At 39.6% G+C, this 18,532-nt stretch overlaps 1 protein-coding gene across 3 annotated transcripts in view; it reads right to left on the bottom strand.

The window, feature by feature from the left end:
- Window positions 1–17,436, bottom strand: part of pof1b (POF1B actin binding protein) — a 32,617-nt gene extending 15,181 nt beyond the window's left edge. Inside the window, exons 1-3 of one of the 3 annotated variants that reach the window (XM_036215188.1) lie at window positions 16,916–17,436; window positions 16,703–16,885; window positions 14,814–14,900 (exon numbers count right to left, since the gene is read on the bottom strand). In XM_036215188.1, the coding sequence (XP_036071081.1) occupies window positions 14,814–14,900; window positions 16,703–16,885; window positions 16,916–17,425 (780 nt within the window). In that variant the 5' untranslated portion in view covers window positions 17,426–17,436. Of the gene's footprint in view, window positions 1–14,813; window positions 14,901–16,702 lie in introns of all 3 variants that reach the window. The other 2 variants (XM_024264081.2, XM_024264088.2) reach the window with 2 other exon arrangements.
- Window positions 17,437–18,532: the final 1,096 nt, after the last annotated feature.

Here is an 18,532-nt window from a genome sequence, read left to right as displayed (position 1 = left end):
TGAACCTCAGACATCAGTTTATAAATGTAACTAATCAAAGTTAAATAAATGCTGTTTAACTAATCCTTACTTTAAAAAAATGTTTTTTTTCCTCTTTTTTTTCAGAACAAACAGTTCGATCCTCTCTGGTTCTAAGTGGAGGAGTCCTCTCTGCTCCTCAGCATCTCTGAGCTTCAGTAGTTTGGTTTTCTGTCAGGCTGGCATCCTAAAAATGTGTCAGCGTCTCCACTACAACACTTCCTGTTACACGAATGCAAAAACAGCTGGATTTGATTCTGTAAAAATATATAAATTCTTCTTTTTTACCTAGAAATAATTTAAATTTTTGATATTTAAAGTATTTAGTGCGTCTTTGCAACACAAAAGTGTTCAGTTCAGGTGATGAAGGCGCCGTTTGGTATTTTCTGATTCTGAAGGAAGTTTTATTTTGGAAAACTTTCGGATTCTGTTGTATCTGTACTGCAAGTTGTACTGAATTCATTTGAAGTGAGAGTTAGACATTAGTTGTATCCAGTAGTGCTGGACGATGTGAAAAAAAATTGTATGTCACTATATAAATTATTAATATATCACAATATATCAGAATAAAGTATATTTTCAGTTATTCTCTGAAAAAAATGACAAAAATGTCTTTAAAATGCACAGCAGTTTCAAGTTTTTTGCATGAAAGTTCAGCAATAAAATGACACAAATAAAAACGACAGAAGAGAAACGACCCGACAGACACTTTCTATCGCCCAGCATGCACACGCACCACCAATCCTTGAAAACATTTTTCACTGAATATTTAGACGTTATTTTTCAAGATTTCTTTTCTAGCTGGAGAAAACGCAGTATAACGCAGACGTTAACTGAAAACCAGAACGACTGTCCCTGACTGGAACTAGAAACCACAGAAACAGCTCAGATCAGAGCATGAGCGGACACGCTCAATGCTTTCTATTCATACTGGCAACAGTTACAAAACGCCCTCCACGCTCCACGCTTCACCTCCACTCTGCCAAACTCCGCCGTGTCGCCTTTGCAGCGGCTCAACCGGGTGTCTGAAGCGTCTTTCTCTGCATCTCTTCCCACTGAACACTGAAGACTCTCCGTCTGAGGAGCTTCTGTCTGCAGATTTCTTCAGATCTGAAGCTCTTCATGAGGAAAAGCATCTCTGTGATGATTCAGAGGGTTTATAGAAGAATGTCAGCACTCGTCACTGACCTGCAGAAGACAAGTTTGGAATTCATGACATGTTTGAAGCTCCACGTGAGCAGAGACACCTTCAGTCAGATCCGTCAGGTGGGTCAGAAATGCGGGTTTCCCACACAGACGCTGATGTAATGCTCTCCAGTTTCAAACCTGCGGCTGCAGAGCAACGTGGTCGGACCGGATTCCACAGCAGCTCTGAGGAAAATGAAACACCAGAACTTCCCAGTAAACCTGCTGCTGTGACTGAGATCAGCTTCTGCTCAGAGAGGCTCACTGGGACAAGAATGTATCTCTGTAGATAACACTGGAATGTGGAGACACCAGAAGATGAAGATCTAAAGAAGAAAAGAGGACGCTGACGTGAAAGATAAACTGATTAAATCAGTATTTGGGATTAAAGAAACAGCAGAAAATGTCCTAAAAACAGTTGAATAATTTATTTATTTCTTTATTTCAGTTCAAACCTAAACTGGCTGTCTTAGCTGTCTTGGCTAATTTGGAATTTTTTTCAGTTTTTAGAATAATTCGGCATTTCGCTAATGTTTTAGCTATCAGCTTCAGTGTTTTTAGTTATCAGTTTCAGCCTCTTCAGCTATCAGCACTAACATCTTCAGCGGCCACCTTCAGCTTACAGCATTCTCACTAGAATTATCACAGGTAATTCTATTTATCTAGTTTTTAAATGTTTTTAAATCACTTCTTAAACCCATTTTTATTGCCAGGCATGAGACATGAATGAGACTCAGCTCTGCTGGTGTGTTTTATTGTTTTATCTTTCTTTTTATCTGGTGTTTTCATGCTTTTATGGTACTTATTTATATATTTTTTATTTTTAAGTCTACTTTTTATCTTTAAATGCTTTTTAATAATTTAGGTTTTGTTTTTACTGTTCTTTGAACTTTTAATGCACAGCGCCTTGTTTTGGCCGTTTGAAGGTCGTTTATATAAATGAATTAAAATTAACTTAAATATTTCAGTATCAAATTTTTCTATGAAAATTATAGAATTATTTAAAATTTGACTATGTTTGGGTTTCTGGTTTCCGTGAATGTTTTCGTTTAGGCTGTGATTGTTACACTTCTCTGTTACAAACCGCCCCCCCCCTCACAGTAGACTGATGTGACCCTCACAGGAAAAGGTTTGGGGAAACCTGCTTCTGTTCTCTGCAGAACCAAGAGGACCATCAGGTCTGAGTCAGATTCTTGGTCGGGTCGGTTCTGGGGTCAGTGTCAACAGAACATGTTTGGAGCTGATCCTCAATCTGAGCCCCAAACCTTAAAACCTGACTGAGAAACTCTTTGGCAGTTTGTCCCTAACAGCTCTCATGTGACATTTGGGCGCTCGTTATGTTTTTATTCTTCTGCTGGTAAATAATTAATCAAGCGGCGACATCGACGACACACCCATGAAGACGCATTCATCAAACCCGCCGAGCTGTCGGCGTTCGGATAAGAAGTTTGGCATCAAACCAGGAAACCTCAAGTGACTCTCGGAGGTTTGTGACTCCTGACCCTGAACGGCTGATAGTGAGTTTGGTTTACGCTCCTGCACAGCCCAACGGTCAAAGGTCACAAACCAGCGGGTTATTTTGTCCGTTACAATGAGGCAGCGGCGGGTGGAGCGGCGTGCAGGTGGGTGTGTCTGCAGGGCTGTGGCGGCTTCATGAACATACCAGTCATTCCCGCCGTGACTGAAAGGGAGAGTGAACCGGTCCGGACTGAACTGAAGGTTAACAACCTGTCGCTCTACGAGACCTCCACGTTTGTCCTGACGACCCTGAACGCATCACCACCGAGTTCCCAGCGGACTCGTCTGCATCGACCTGAAACCCTCAGAGGTCTTTGGTTGGAGAAGGAGGGCTGGACCGGAGGAGTAATCTCGATTAAACCACACATTGTCCTGAAGCGTCCACGCCTTGATTTGTGAGCTCCACACCTTCAGAGGAAAATCTTCATTTCTAATCCGTGTGATTCACTTCACACTTTCCACTTCGGTCACGTCCTCTGCAGTCACACGCTCGAAAATCACGTTTTCCTCATGTTTTTGAATCCGGATTCTCCACGCTCTCCAGTTTCACTATTTTATATTTCTATACTTATAGTAAAGTTGAGCTCAAAGTAAACCCGTTTGAAACCTGCAGGTTCAAGAATCAGGTTTTCTGAAGAATCACATGTGATTCTTCAGAAAACCTTCAAAACAGACAAAAAACAAACGTTTTTATCCCAGTCAGAAACGGAAACATCCGCAGAGACTCGACTAAAGCGACGGCGGTGTTTCCAAAACAAAGCCTGAAGTCGGTCCAGTTATGGTTGGAACAGAAGAGCTTCAGTGAAGCAGGCGACCCTAAACTTCAGAGGACCGTCCACCTTAAAGAACTCTTTAGGAGAACCTAAAGGTTTTGAGTTTTAACACTGTTTTTCTAAACACTTTAGGTAATCATGTGACTCTACTCTTCTTCAGGATTATTAAAAACTGTTCCCTACATCTCTTTCAATGCTCAAAATGTGAAGTTTACAGTTAAGAAGGGCGAGGTCTCTGATGAAAATCAGTTTCAGCAAATATTTGGAGTTCTGTTATGAGTCCAAAGGAGAAACATCAAAAATGGAGACATGGTTTGATCATTAATCATTTTCTTATGAAGTATCTCTTGAAGTATCCTTCAAATAGTAAATTACTTTGTAAAAAATCTGAATATTCTCATTAAACATGGCAACAGTTTGATAAATATCAAAGCTCTTAACCTTCTGACTACCAGAGAAAAATAAACTTTTTTAGGTTATTTTTTTTCTTAATCCACAAAAACTACAACTCCCAGAATCCCTTTCTGCAGATACTAACAAGACTTCGTTCAGTAGCGTACAGCTATTAAGAGATATTCAGGTTAGATGTGTTCTCTGAGGAGAACTACAACAATAGAATAGAACAGAACAGAATAGAATAGAACAGAATAGAATAGAATAGAATAGAATAGAATAGAATAGAATAGAATAGAATAGAATAGAATAGAACAGAATAGAATTAGTAACATGAGGTGCTGCACAACACTCAACATGTTGACAAAGATAGTTCATATTTTTAAGATTATAATCAGTTTATTAATACGTCCTTTGTAAACAATCTTCTCACTTTAGATGTGAATAATTCTTAATAAATATGTTCATAAACTTTATTTGTCTTATTGTACTAATAAATATCCTCCACTGTATAAACACATTCATTATTATTGTGTTAGTAAAGCTTCTTAATGAATGTTATTATGAAGTCTTATCTAGAAGTTTTATTTCTAGGAACCCTCTGGGTCGTTCTGTTTTGGAGCTTAGCTAATGTTCCGCTACATGCTAGCTGTTTTGGTTAAATTAGGCGTTTTCACACTTTTTAAGCTAATTTGGACTTTAGCTGATATTTCATTTTCATGCAAACCTAAGTTGTGTTTTGGATTTTGGCCCCTGGTATGATTGTCTTTGACCGTCCTCTGTTAGATCATTCAGTACTGAGAGACTTAAAATTCTTTTTTCTGTTTATTTTTCCAACGCTGTACTTCCTCTGAGCAGATCGATGACACGATGAGAGGAGCTCATGTTTGTTTGTGTGTAAGCAGCTCTTTCCTGTTTCAGAGCAAACGTTGGGTTTGGATTCGTCGCTCCTGCCTGCAGGTGACGTTTCACAAAGCAGTAGAACCAAAAAGGCAGAAACCCAACGCCTTCATGCAGCCGTTGGATCCGCGTGATGAAGGTCTGTGTGCAGCTTTAGGAGTGACAGTAACCCAAGAGGTTCTGCTGGAGCGAGGGAGTCGCCTTACAACAGCCTCTTTGTGTGAGAGCGGGACAACACGTCCTCATCGAGAATTATTCACCTGCAACTTAGCTACAGGCAGAAACCTGAGGGAATTCCTCATTTTATTGTCTTCTTCTGTTCACAACAAACAAGCTTCTTTTTAAAGTTTTAATAATAAATTATTACATTAAACTCTAAATTTAAAAGCATTAATATTTCTGCGTTCCAGAATGTGAGAAATGTGTTTGTTCTGCTGACGCTCAGGAGCCTCGAGGTGTTCCTCAGACGGATTTCTAGAGGAAAGAAGCTGATTTCTTTGATCTTCAGCAAGAACTAGAAACTTCCTGAGATAAATCATTAGCAAAAATCTCATTATGAAAGAAAAATACTGTTTTATAACTTTAATCCACTAAACATCCGTCTTCTGTTTCATCTGACCCTGCTTCGTCAGGTCAGGGACCCTCACCTGGACCCTCACCTGGACCCTCACCTGGACCCTCACCTGGACCCTCACCTGGACCCTCACCTGGACCCTGACCCCTACGGTTGTTCTCTGAGGCCCTCATGCTCCTGTTTGACCTCTGCCTGCCTGACCCTGATTTAGCTCTGTGGACCTTTAGCCGTTCTTGTCTCCTGATCTCCTGTCTGGATCCAGCCGTCTGTCTGTTTCTGACAGACTGATGCAAGCGTGATGGGATCAACAGTTTCATCGGTTTTTCTTCAATACGTACACTACAGTTCATGGAAGTGATACGAGTCTATGTCTGACATGTTGCCAGATTGGGGAAAAACAGCATCATTTGAGCAAATATCAGGAATTTATTCAGGAAACTTCCCAATCTGGCAGTCATTAAGGAGCCACGTATTTGGATGCAACGGCAGGATTTTATTTATGTTTATATTTTTAGATTTCTTACAGTGTTTTTTTTTCTCACTAGTGATTTTGATGTTTTATTACTGCCTTTTTTTAAATTACATTAATGATACTGTAATACTTATATTTTTGTTATATTTTTATTTTTTTATTTGCACCAGTAATATTACTGTGTTATGCTATTATGAATATACATGTTATATATATGCTGTATGTTGAGTACAAATATGTTCATTTCTGTCATTAAATAATAAAGATCTTTATTTCCCAGAAGCCTCAGTCCTGTGTAGGCCTGCACATTAAATCACAAAGTAATCGTCATTAGTCTGTGTAATACGAGTAACAAGACGGCGTAAATGGTTACCTTTGATGTTTACCAACTATCTCATGACGGTTTGAAGTATTTAATCATCAAACATTGGTCTTTAGGCCAAAAAAGGGCAAAAAGGTGACCCCCTTCCCAATCAATTGATTGACCTCCTTCACTACCAATCAGGTGACCCCCTTCACGACTAATTGGCTGGCCCCCCTCACAACCAATGGGGGGGGCGCCCTTTTCTTGTTAAATGCTCGCCTCACATTCAGTCGTGGATCGTTTTCTAGAATTATTTAAGTCTTGTTGACTTTTATTTAAACAAATCTGGTGCAGTGAAATTGAAATAGTTGTTTCATTTGTTCATGCATTAAAATTCCTCTCGTAATCACATTATGGATCACTAACAGATCCCAATATTACCCCCCCCCCCTCCCCCGCTATGGACCAGCGCCTGAAGGCTGTCGGTTAGAATCCAGCTCTACTCCAAACGCTGAAGGTTCCTCGGTTCCTGTGATGAATAACAAACTGAAGGAAGCTGCTGAGAGCAGCAGGTGTTCAACTCTGCCTGCAGCTGTGATGACGATGATCAACCACAATGTTTTCAGTTATAAATCTGTCTGCCGAATGTAGAATTGGCCAACAGAGAGGCGGTGTTGATCTGCAGAGAATGATGCCACCAGACGAAGACGTGTCTGTGATGATGGAATCAGAACCAGCTGCTGAGTGGAGCAATCCGGGTTTACAGCGCCAAGATCTGCAGACCGAAAACGATCCGTTTACTCAGAACGCCGCCGCAGCATCAAACGGCCCAATCAAGGTAAGACGTCTGTCAGCGACGGTAAAGTCGACTGTCAGGCTTCGTTTTTGGGTCTCTGTGTATGCAAAGAAGATAAATGTTTTTTTTTCTCTTTGGCTCAGAGATCTGTGTTATTTATGTCCTGTCAGTTCACATTAAAAAGCATTACAGCGTGTTAAGCTTTCTGGGCTCACCACAAAGCCACGCCCTTCTGCGGCGTCCTGTAATTACGCCGGGATTCTTGACATACCGCGCAGAAGTGACAAAGGCCTCAGTGGAAGCCACCGAGAAAAAACAGGAGTAATTACTGAGAACATGAACACTGCTCCAACATGTTCAGATCTGATAACTGTGGATTCATCTGATCCTCTGCAAATTCATTAACGTGGTGAAGGAACATCACCGAACCCTCAACCAACCAGCTCTTCCTCACTTTACTGGATGGTTTTGTTTGTTTTTTAACCCTCCAAATCCACCGTCTGTTAAAGTAATAATGATTTTAATCAGCTCAGCTGACAACATCATCGATTAAGTTCAAAAATCCAAATGATTCATGTTTTTGTTTTTTCAAGTTGTCAAGATAAATGGACTAAAGCAGAAACCTTGATGACCCATTTGGGTCCAACAACCCAAAAGGAGCCAGAAGATCTGACTTTAACCTTAACAAACACTGATTCATGTTCTTGTTCTGACTATAATAAATATCAATAAACTCTTGGTTTTTCTGACAGAAATAAACCAAAAGGAGAAGAAAAAATATATTTTAAAAAATATGAAGTAGTTTACAACTTTTGACGGGATCCGGACGGCTACTAATGGGATAATAAAGGAAAACAAGGATAAAAAAATATTGGAAACTGTCAAAAATATAAATATATATATATAATAAAAATGATTCTTCGCACATATTTTTCTAAATAGAAAGAACAACATAGCATCACTTAAAATATTTGCTGTGCCACTTGGTAAACATTCCTATTTTTACAATTATCCCTTAAATATCTTGAGAAACAACAAATACCTCTTATTTCAACAACTAAAGTTAACCTCGGGTTAAAACACCAACGAGCAGCAGTGTGCATCTTTCTGGTCACATAACTTGTGGCCAACATGGATTTCCATCAGTTTTTGTGCTGATCGTATTTAAAACACGTCTGAATAACTTCAACCAAAACAGAACTCAGAATAAAATCGGCTCAAATGAAAGGTCAAGACTTTCAATAGAACCTCAAAGACTGAAGATTATTCAAGTTTGTATTTAGATTTGGGAACGATCTAAGACAGGAAATGGAACATAGGACATTTATAAAGTAATTATTCTACATGTTTCTGTTGAAATTGGTAAGTTTACCTTTTATAGTTGATGTAAAAGTGTGTCAAACAGCGTTCAGCCGTCAGCTGAAGTCTCTTTTCACATTTCGGGCCTGTCGCCATTTAGTCTGACGTCATCGAGAGAAGGATCGATCAAGTGACCATAGCTTCTTTTTTTGACCATACGGCACGTTGAAAAATCTCTGAATTTTGTTTAACAGACAGCCAGTGCAGCGTAAGTATGATCTTCTGTGGCAAACTTTGATAAACAACGAAGCTTGATGGACCGCTGATGGGTACTGATGGACCGCTGGAGCATTGTGGGTACTGATGGACCGCTGGAGCATTGTGGGTACTGATGGACCGCTGGAGCATTGTGGGTACTGTAGTCATGAGCCTGGTGCAGTGATACGGACTGTTTTAACTGTTTCTGAGTACAGATTGTGAGCTCCAGTTTGTTGTTTTCAGTTGTGTTCTTGGGTTTGGTCGTGTTCTGAGTTGTAAGTCACCACAGGTTCATGTCAATCCTCCACAGCTGTTTTCATTTCTGTTAATTGTCCTTCAGTCTATTTAAGGCTCTGGTTTCAGCTCTACATTATAAACCGTCTGTTTTATCACTATTTGTTGGTCTGTGGGGTTTTGTGCTGTTTCAAATGTTTATGTTTCCGTCAGTGAGGCGGATCTCCTACATTACAGGTCCTCCACCATCAGATCCTGACAATTCAAGTGCAGCAGCCGTGGCCAGAGCTCCTGAAAGGTCCTCAGACGGTCCAGGCGGATGCCTTTTTCTGTTTGTGCCGGCTGCCGGGTCACTCGCTGGAGCCACTCAAGCATGCAGCAGAAAGAATTTGTTGCCCCACATCTAAACCAGAAAGGTTACTGCAGATTCAGGAGCAAACTGTTGCAAACGTTTCCTGACACCTCAGTGTCTCCAGCAGCCAGAGCCGTGGCAGTCCAGTGAGAAAACCTCGCCGTCCCAAAGGTCGACTTCGCTTGAGCCAACACGAAACTGCAGCGGTCTGAAGTAGAGACATTCTTTTGGGTGGATTTAAACAAAACTCAAGTAAAGTAACAACATTTTTATTCTCCTAAAGCACATGTGTCACAGTCACGGCCCGGGGGCCAGATCCGGCCCTCCAGGTAATTCTATCCGGCCCTCCAGATCGTTTTATTTTATTGTTATTAGTGACCCGATGTTATCTTGAGCTCATTTCTAACTTGTATAATTTAGACAAAATATATTTTTATGGAGAGTAAAATATTGAAAGTTATTTAAGGTTTAAGTTGATTTATTCTGGAATAATATTCCTGCCTTTTATTATTCAGAATTATGTTAAAAAGTTACAGTTTTACAGTTGACATTCTGCAAAATTCTTGGACTATTTTGGCATTAACCAAGATTTTTTTAGGTTGTTTTGGAGTTAGGCTAATTTTTCAGCTACATGCTAGCTGTTTTGGCTAATTGTGGCTAATTGTACCATCAGGTACCGATGGCAAGGACGATATTATTTAGTCTTTTTTTAGGTTGTTTTGGAGTTAGGCTAATATGTACACGCTGGCTGTTTTTGCTAATTTAGGTTTTTATTTTCAGTTTTTTAGGATATTTTGAAGTTTAGCTATTTTTTTCAGCTACATGCTAGCTTTTCTGGCTAACCTAAGGGTATTTTTTGTTTTGTTTTTAAGGTTAATTTGGCATTTAGCTAATTGTTTAGCTGGCTATCAGCTTCAGCATTTGCAGCTTTTAGCTCTAATGTTTTTAGCTATCAGCTTCATCGCTTTTAGGAATCTATTTCATCATTTTCAGCTATCAGCACTAGCATCTTCAGCCGCCAAATTCAGCTTCCAGCATTCACACTATCATTATCACAGGTAATGTTATATATCTAGTTCATAATTATGTTAAAAAGTTTTAAAAATGTGGTTTTAATGTTCATTAAATGTTGATCCTGTCGACTCGTGACCTCAGGTGTGTTCTGGATGTGGCCCCCTGTGTGACTGACTTCGACACCCCGTCCTACAGTGACGTGAAGACGTGAACTCGTCAGATCTGCTGCTGTGGAGCACACAGCTCCTCTGTCACAAACGTCCCAGCGTACGCAGGTGTGTCTCCAACCTGTACAGACCTGCGCAGGTGTGCGTACGTTTGCAGAAGAAGAAGCTGATCCTGCAGATATTATTTTTACTGGCGGAGTTTATCCCGTCAGCATTTAGCTCCATAAACCAAACTCTACATGTCTTTGATCTATTTTCTTCTCAGCTTCTACAGAAATGGTAGAAATGAGGACGGTGAATAATCCGGAGGAGTCTGTTGGTTTAAGCCACACCTGCCCTCTCAGATCACTCATCCTCTTTGTCAGCGTCAGACCTGAGAAGTCAATGAGAGGATTACAGTCTGCGACTTGTTGGTGCAGTTTGAGTTTTCACATGTCATTTGAGGGATTTGTAACCCAAATAGATCAGACTGAAGCAGAGATTTTCTCACCTAAAACGACTCTAGAGGACAAAGAGGAGCAGAACATCCCATAATTAAAGAGGTTTGTAGGGATTCTTTCAGTTTATAAGTGGAGGAGTAAATAATTAGTTCTTCACCGAACGCAGTAATCAGCATTTCATTGCATAACAGTTTATCTCTAAATAGTTTCTCTTCTCCTGAACACTCAGGTCTAGAGCTGCCGATTATTTTATTAGTCTAGAAAAACAAAGAGAAACAGAATAGCATAATACAAACCAGAAAAGATACATTAGCTGCGTTAATGCTAGTGTGAATGTGTTTGCAGAAAATAGTTACTAAAGATGCTAAAGCTATTTGCAAAATGTTACATTTGAACACTGGTTATGTCATCACAGAACTCTTAAAGAGCACTGAAGTTGACCTAAATGTCTGAATAATTTGAAGTAAAATTGTTTATAAATTCTCAATACATGCCAGTTTAGCCAACATATGTAGTGTGTAGCTTAAATATGAGCTAAAATCCAATTTAGACCAAAATTCCTCAGTAAACCAAATTACCCAAGAACGTTAGCATGTTGCTAAAATATTACATAAACTCCAGTTTTTTTCCACATTTCTATGAAAGATGAAAACATATCCCATGAATATATTTAAAGGTTTGTTGCTAATCTACTTAACATGCAGTTTTAGCAGCTAACTTTTCTTTAACCGTTCTGGTATCTCCTGTCCGTCCTGGGATAGGATCTCTCCCTCATGTGGGAATCCCTAAGGTTTCTTCTTTTTTCCTGACTCAGGTTTTTTTAGGAGTTTTTCCTTACCGCGAGGGAGGGTCTAAGGACAGGGATGACCGTTCTTTATAGTCTGTTTAGTTTTTACCTATTGTGCATATTTTATGACTCCATCTGTGCATCTGTTAAAACTACAGGCATGAAGCCCAATGAGGCAAATTGAATTTGTGATATTGGGCTATATAAATAAAATTGAATTGAATTGAAAATTGAATTTTGAAATGTGAAGACTTTCTCATTCATTTTAATGGGGCATATTTTGCTCAATATTCCAAAAACGATAAAGTTTATAAATACAAAACACACTAGCAATAATGTCCTGAACAAGCTGAACGTTTTGATACCAAGACTGATGTCAGAAGTCATTAAAGAATGTACGTTTTAACACATTTTAGTGACAGATTTGATAGTTTGCTCCACTGCAGATATTAAAGCGGCTGAAGTAATTGCATGTTTTTCTTTGGTTTAGGCTTTAGCATCACCGGGTTGAGTCAGTCTGCTGAACACTGTCAGGTCGTTGCAGAGCCGCCCTGTTATGACAACAGCCGCATGCATGACGCTGCAGGTCCACATCAAACGCAGGGACCCCACCTACAGCAGAGGCCTCTGGGAAGTCACCAGACACGCCTCAGTTTAACGTTCGTGCCTCGTCAGGAGTGCAACAGTTTAAGGTCCTGCCACGAGGAATGTAACAGTGTGACTGACTGTGGGGGCGGAGCTTCGGCACGAACTCGAAAGAGCCTGAGCGCAGCAAAGCGCTCCCAGCTGAACGGCTGCACCTTCACACAGCTGTGAAGCTTTAGGTCGCAGTCGGTACGTCTGCAGGATCAGCAGAAAGACGGAGAGGAACCCAAGTGTTCAAGTAAACCGAGTTATCCAACGATCTGCAGTTTATTAAGACAAATATTTACCTCAAAATGACTAAAAGTTCAATTGTGGAACTTCTTCTGAGCTCATTCTGTCTAAACTCAACATTAGACCCAAACTGTTGGCATTGATTGTGTGATTCCTTAGTCAGCGTTCACACTATAGTGATCCTGCTGCTCCTTTCTGTATGATATTCAGCACATAAAAACTCAGTCATAGTTTCTGAAAGATCTAGCAAAGTGTCTCCATAGAAAATGAACGAGGCTTCAAATTCCATAATTTAAAGTAGATTAACAACAAGTCCTTAGATATATCTATGGGTTATGTTTTCATCTTTATAGTCATTTTCAAAAAATTTGGAGTTTATCTAATATTTTAGCAACGTTTTTGACTAATTAAGTTTACTGAGGAATGTTAGGCTATTTTTGGAGTTTAGCTGGTTTTTAAGCGACATACAAGCCTCTGTTGGGGCTGATTTGGAGTTCAGCTCATATTTAACACTTTTGCTATGAAAACTTACTTTTACTGGGTTATTTCTACCTGGTATAATAAACCCAATCAAAGGAATTTCTCACAAAAAATAGTTCAAGATATGACAACACATGATAAATTAGTTATTGCTTAACTGTGGTTTATGAAACAAAATGGAAAATAAATAAATAGGAAGATCTTAAAAACAGGCTTGAAAATGGCTGAAAAATGAGGAATTTGAGAAGAAAAAAGAATCCTTAAAAAATAAGTAATAATCCTGAAGACTTGATCTTTGGTCGACCCATTCCTGGGACACGTGAGACGACTCGGGGACCGTGACACTCAGGAAAATAATGAAATTCGTGTGATTACTTTTGCTCGGGTGAAAATCATCCAGCTATAGTGCTGAGGGTTAAACACCAACCTAAATATTTTTAGTAAATTTGGAATATATTAGAGATTTTTTTAATTTTGCTACAGATTTTTCAGAAATTTCATTCAATTTCAGCACTTTTTCATGGTTCTTCAACTAAATTTCCAGTCTTTTAGCAAATTTAACATTTTGATATAGCTTTTGCATTTTCAGCAAAAAGCTTCAGCATCTTTAGCGACTACTTTCAGCAAAAAGCTTCAGCATCTTTAGCGACTACTTTCAGCATTATTGCAGGTAATGGAACTTCTCTGGTTCTTCTTTTGGAACAAACGTGTCTAAAGTCGTCATACAAACGTTTGAGAATGCTTTCTAATGTCTGGAGGAGCAGATCCTCTCTGACCTGATTCTTTAAGCTCCCATTAACTTCAGGTTTGGAAGAATGCAGCAGCAGCGTGTCCAAACAAGCCACACGCTTATTTGCCTCCAAGACCAAAATGTATTTATAAGAAGTTCTTAGCGTGAAGCACCTGCTGGAAAAGTCTCAACTTGTAGCCAAATGCTGACATCAAACATCTCTTTTGATCTTCTTTGTTTGGATTTCTTCCAGAATGAAAAAAGGAAATAAGACAAAAGACTGAAGAAAAAGCAAAAGGTGGATTTAAAATAAAGTTCTGCCTCTTTTGTATCACTGCATCTTCTGTGAAACGTCCATAAGGAACCATCCTTGAATCTTCTAGATACTTTTATCTACAAAAACATCTCTTGGTTGTGAAATTCTTTCACTTTGAATATAGATGAAGTGATTTCTTGGTGTTCCTCACGTCTATTTTCTGTTTGTTTTTGTGACGCTCCACCCCTGAGGCTGCCGCTTTGAACGCCTCGTCCCGTCCACAGAGGGAGGCTTTTGTGGGTGTGGCCTATACCTGGGAGGGCCTGGATCTATATAACCAGTGATTTATGATGCCTCCACACGTCATAAACTCAGTTATTGCCATGCGACGCGGCGTTTGCCTGGGGGGTGAACGCGGGTCCAGGACAGTGGGTCATACTCGTGTTTTATTGAGCTTTAAAAACAAGGATGGAAAGAGGAACGTTGAGTTTGGGAAGTTGTTTTGAGAACATTTGAACGATCAAGCCTGCTCCAGATCTGGACACTTTGTTTGGGTGGAGACTCTGGTCTTCACCCAAACAAAAACACCAAACAAATACATTGACATTCATTTACATGTTTGATTTCTTTTCTTTCTGGAATGTCGCCGCCCTAGTGGTAGTTCGTTGAACTTAGTTGTTTTTCTAGTTCAATTTCTTTACAATATTTTAGTTTATTCTTGAGTTTATACAAACACATAATATCGTTATAGGTAGTCATGGCAACAGGAAACTGAAGTAAAACTGACAGAAAACAGTCAAATAAAGCATAAAACACCACAAATCTGTGAATTTCAACAACACTGCTTTGATTTCTAAATGTGCAAAAATCACTTTTCTGGACTGAGTTCAATCAGTGGAGTTTAAACATTAAAATTGTTATGGATGTTTTGTTTTTTACCCAATCAAAGAGTTTTTCTTTGATAAATGTGCGGTTTGGAGCTCTCACCTCCTCCTCATAGCTCAGCGCAGGACTCTTGGTGGGACTGGACGACTGGCTGAACACTTGAGAAGATGAGGACTTCCTGCTGCTGGTCTGGAGAAGAAGAAGAGCAGCAGACACAAAAGAGTTTATTTTGAAGAAATAAAACTCTCTCTCGTTTGCTCCTGTGACCGTAAAAGCATCCGACTAGAACCAAATAAAGCCAGTGGGTCGTGACTCCATGTGTTTGCTCACTGATGAGCTATTAGGAAAACGACTTCACGAAAACAAGAATTTGATTTAGCAAAATGAAGAAACTTTAGCCGCTTTAGTGAAACTAAAGAGGAACGAGTCAAACCGACATTTCAATAAGAGCAAAGTCAACTGAACATGAACAGAGCAAATATGAAACCTTCACCTCCACGGAGGAATAAACAGGAACAAGAACCTGTTGGGATGCTCTCACGAAGACTTTCTTTTGATTTCTGCAGTTTCTTTCCTTTTTAGAAACTTTTTTCTTGAGGCATCCTTTGATCATCACTGGAGACGATCAAAAACCCACTCCCTCATTTGAATAATATTAGTATCAAAACAAAATGTTTCTTAATTTTGTGGTTTATTCTGATTTTTTTCCTAAAAGCTTCTAAATAATCAAACATAAAAGTTCCTTTGGATCCGACTTGTTCCGACTGAGACGTGAACCTGAGCAGGATTCTTGATGGACTCACTTTAAAAAACAATCTCTAGATGTTCTGAGCTGGTAGAGAACACATTGTTCTGATGTTTTACAGCCCAGAGCTACATAAATAATTACCATTACAAAAATATCAATCATTGATAAGTCCATTTAAAAGCATTAAAATAAAAGCAAAAATAAATGTTTTAGTGAACCAGGAAGTGTTGATCTTCCTTAATTTTGTTTATTTTAAATGTTTATCTATTAATGCAGATTCAATAAAAATAAAATAACATTATTAAATAGATGAAGGATCTGCAGAATGTAGACATTTGGTTCAGTGCTAGAGCCACAAAGTCCCACCTTAGTGTTTAAAAAGTGTATACTTTATTAATGTTTTTGGGGACATTTATTTACAAAAATAGAATTTAATTATTTACAGTAATTTAATTAAAACGCATTTATAAAATTCAATATATAACTATTTTAATGTATTTTATTCAACACCACCACAAGTTCCTTTCAAAATAAAATAGATTTACTCTAAACTCCATAACTCTATAACCTTCATGTCTTTGAAGCTTCATCATCATTTTCTTCTTCTACGACCAAATTATAAATATGACAACATGAATCATGAGAATGCAGTTAAAATTGTGTCTCTGAAGGGAAGTTAGAAGATAAAGTTTCCTTTAAGGACGATTCTAGTAATAAACCATCACAGCTTTTAATGAAAAATCTCATATTAACCAAAACTCCAAACTCGTTATTCATTCTAATCAATAACTCCAGGTATCAGACACCTGAGATGATAGAAAATCATCGTCAGGTCTGCTCAGGCCTCCATCCATCAGCATCTCCTCAGAACCTGAGAGAATCCAGAACCTGGTGAGGAGAGCAGCTCAGGCGACCCACAGTCCAGGTTCTGGTAAACTAATAAAGAGAGATGTCTGCAGCCTGGTGTGAGCAGAAACTGTACTTATGAGCTCTCTAAGGTCACGTGGGTCAGACATGACCAGGAGCTTCAGGTGAGATGATGCTGAGGAACAGAATCCAAACACTCGAAGCTTTCCACTAAACTATAATAAGATCATATTTTTATTGAATAAAAATCTACCCAGACTATCAAACTTCTGTAAATGTACCTTCTGGATGTTAAATATCAGAGTTTCTATCCAGAAAGTTGCTGCGCTTCAGTGCAGTTTGGCTTCCTGGTTCCGACTTGGATGTTTGGACTCACCTCTACTGTGCTCTTCTGGACCAGCAGGTCGGACTCCTGGGTGGCGGTCCGGACGCGCGGGAGGGTCTGCACGTACATGGGCTGCACCATGGGCCGCATGACGGACTGCTGCACCATCGGCTGCATGACCGGCTGCATGACCGGCTGCATGACGGACTGCATGACCGGCTGCTGCTGCATGACGGACTGCATGACCGGCTGCTGCTGCATGACCATGAAGGACTGCTGCGGCACCGACTGCTGCATCGGCACCAGGTAGCGCACCGAGTCGTAGGAGCCGTTCAGCGCGTACGGCATCGCCTGCACCGTCTGCGTCTTGGCGGGAGCTCGACCCAAAGTCATGGTGGTGGTGACCGGTTCCGAGGAGCGCAGGTCCACCGTCCGGAAGGTCCGCGTCGTCTTCTCGCTCGTCTGAAGCGACATGTCGGACCCGCGTGCGTGTGCGTGAGGGAGGGACGCCGGGAGAAGTTGGGCCGGGATCCGCAGGTTCTGTCCGGAGTTCTTCTTGGGGGTTGATCCGAACCGGACTGTTTCCTTTCCTCTGCTGGAAAAACTTGTGCGCACCGCACAGAGAGAACAGCCCAGAGAGGGAGGCGCGCCGCTCCTCTGTATGCAAATCCCGGAATGTGCATCACAGCCGGGGAGGAACTCAAAGTTCAGACGGTCAGGACCAGAACCGGCGGAGCTGCAGAACTCTCTCCTGGAGTTCTGCGGAGCTGACATTCACTACATGAAAAAAAGAAACGCTTTTTCAACTTTTATCAACTTCTTTAGTCAGAAAAAACAACTCTAAAGTTTGATCTCAGCGATGTGATCCAGCTGCATTTCTCATACCAGACACCAGAGGGAGACAAAAACAAAGAATCCCTAATAACTTTTACAGCAAATCAAAAAGAAAACCACTTCAAAATCTTAGATGCTTGTTTATGTTTACTGTTTTGTTCTAAGCCATTCATATTTAGTTATAATTGTAGTTTTGAGATATTGATGCTGTATTGTTGAAATATTTTGTCAATTAAAAAAAGAAAACAAAACTTTGTTTGTCATTGACAATAAGGAAGTGTTTTAATGCCTCCTTAACTACCAGATCGTCACACTAAATGCCATTAAAGCCCTACTCTGATGAAAATTGTGGGTTTTTTGTTTGTTTTTCACACGCTCTACTGGCATTTTCTGATGATGGGGGACATTAATAAATAATATTAAGCCTAAAATTGAGTTTTTCTTTCTTCAAATCATTAGTAAATCAAGAGCAGAACTTTAAAAAAAACTACCCAGTTGGGTTTGTGATGCAGCAATTGAGATGGGAGGAGAAACAGATCCATGTGTGTGTTTGATTTCCTCGTCCGAGCTGGCATGTGAGAGAGTGTGTAAATGAAGGGATGATGGGATATCGGCGGAGGACTACTTTTGTTTACTGCTCATAAACTCCAGTCGCTCTGCAGAAACTTTGCACTAAAATTACAGTTTTTTTTTTCTTTTTTTTCACTAAAAACTGCATTTTCATAAAATTATTCCTGGGAAACTTTGAAAATAAATCAAAATATAGTTGGAGTGGAACCACCTTTTTTCTGTAATTCAGAGCAAATAGAATTTTATAAAAAGACAAACACCAAAAAGTAATGTTCCTTCAGAAAGTTGCTATAATTTATAGCTTACAGGCTACAAAAAGGGTAGAAATAATAATAATAATAAGTAACATTTGAAAATAAAAAAACCTTTATAAGAAATTTGAGTCTTGGGAGTTTGAGTCATTTCATTTTTCTGATTTTTTTGAAAGAATCCAATTTAAATATAGTTAGCTTTCATCTTTTTCCCACCCCTCTTTAA

The sequence above is a fragment of the Oryzias melastigma genome, linkage group LG14 (assembly GCF_002922805.2).
Source record: "Oryzias melastigma strain HK-1 linkage group LG14, ASM292280v2, whole genome shotgun sequence".
In the NCBI taxonomy this organism is placed as follows: Eukaryota; Metazoa; Chordata; class Actinopteri; order Beloniformes; family Adrianichthyidae; genus Oryzias; species Oryzias melastigma.
The sequence above is the reverse complement of the archived record's forward strand: the minus strand, read 5'-3'. Positions and strand labels throughout refer to the sequence as shown.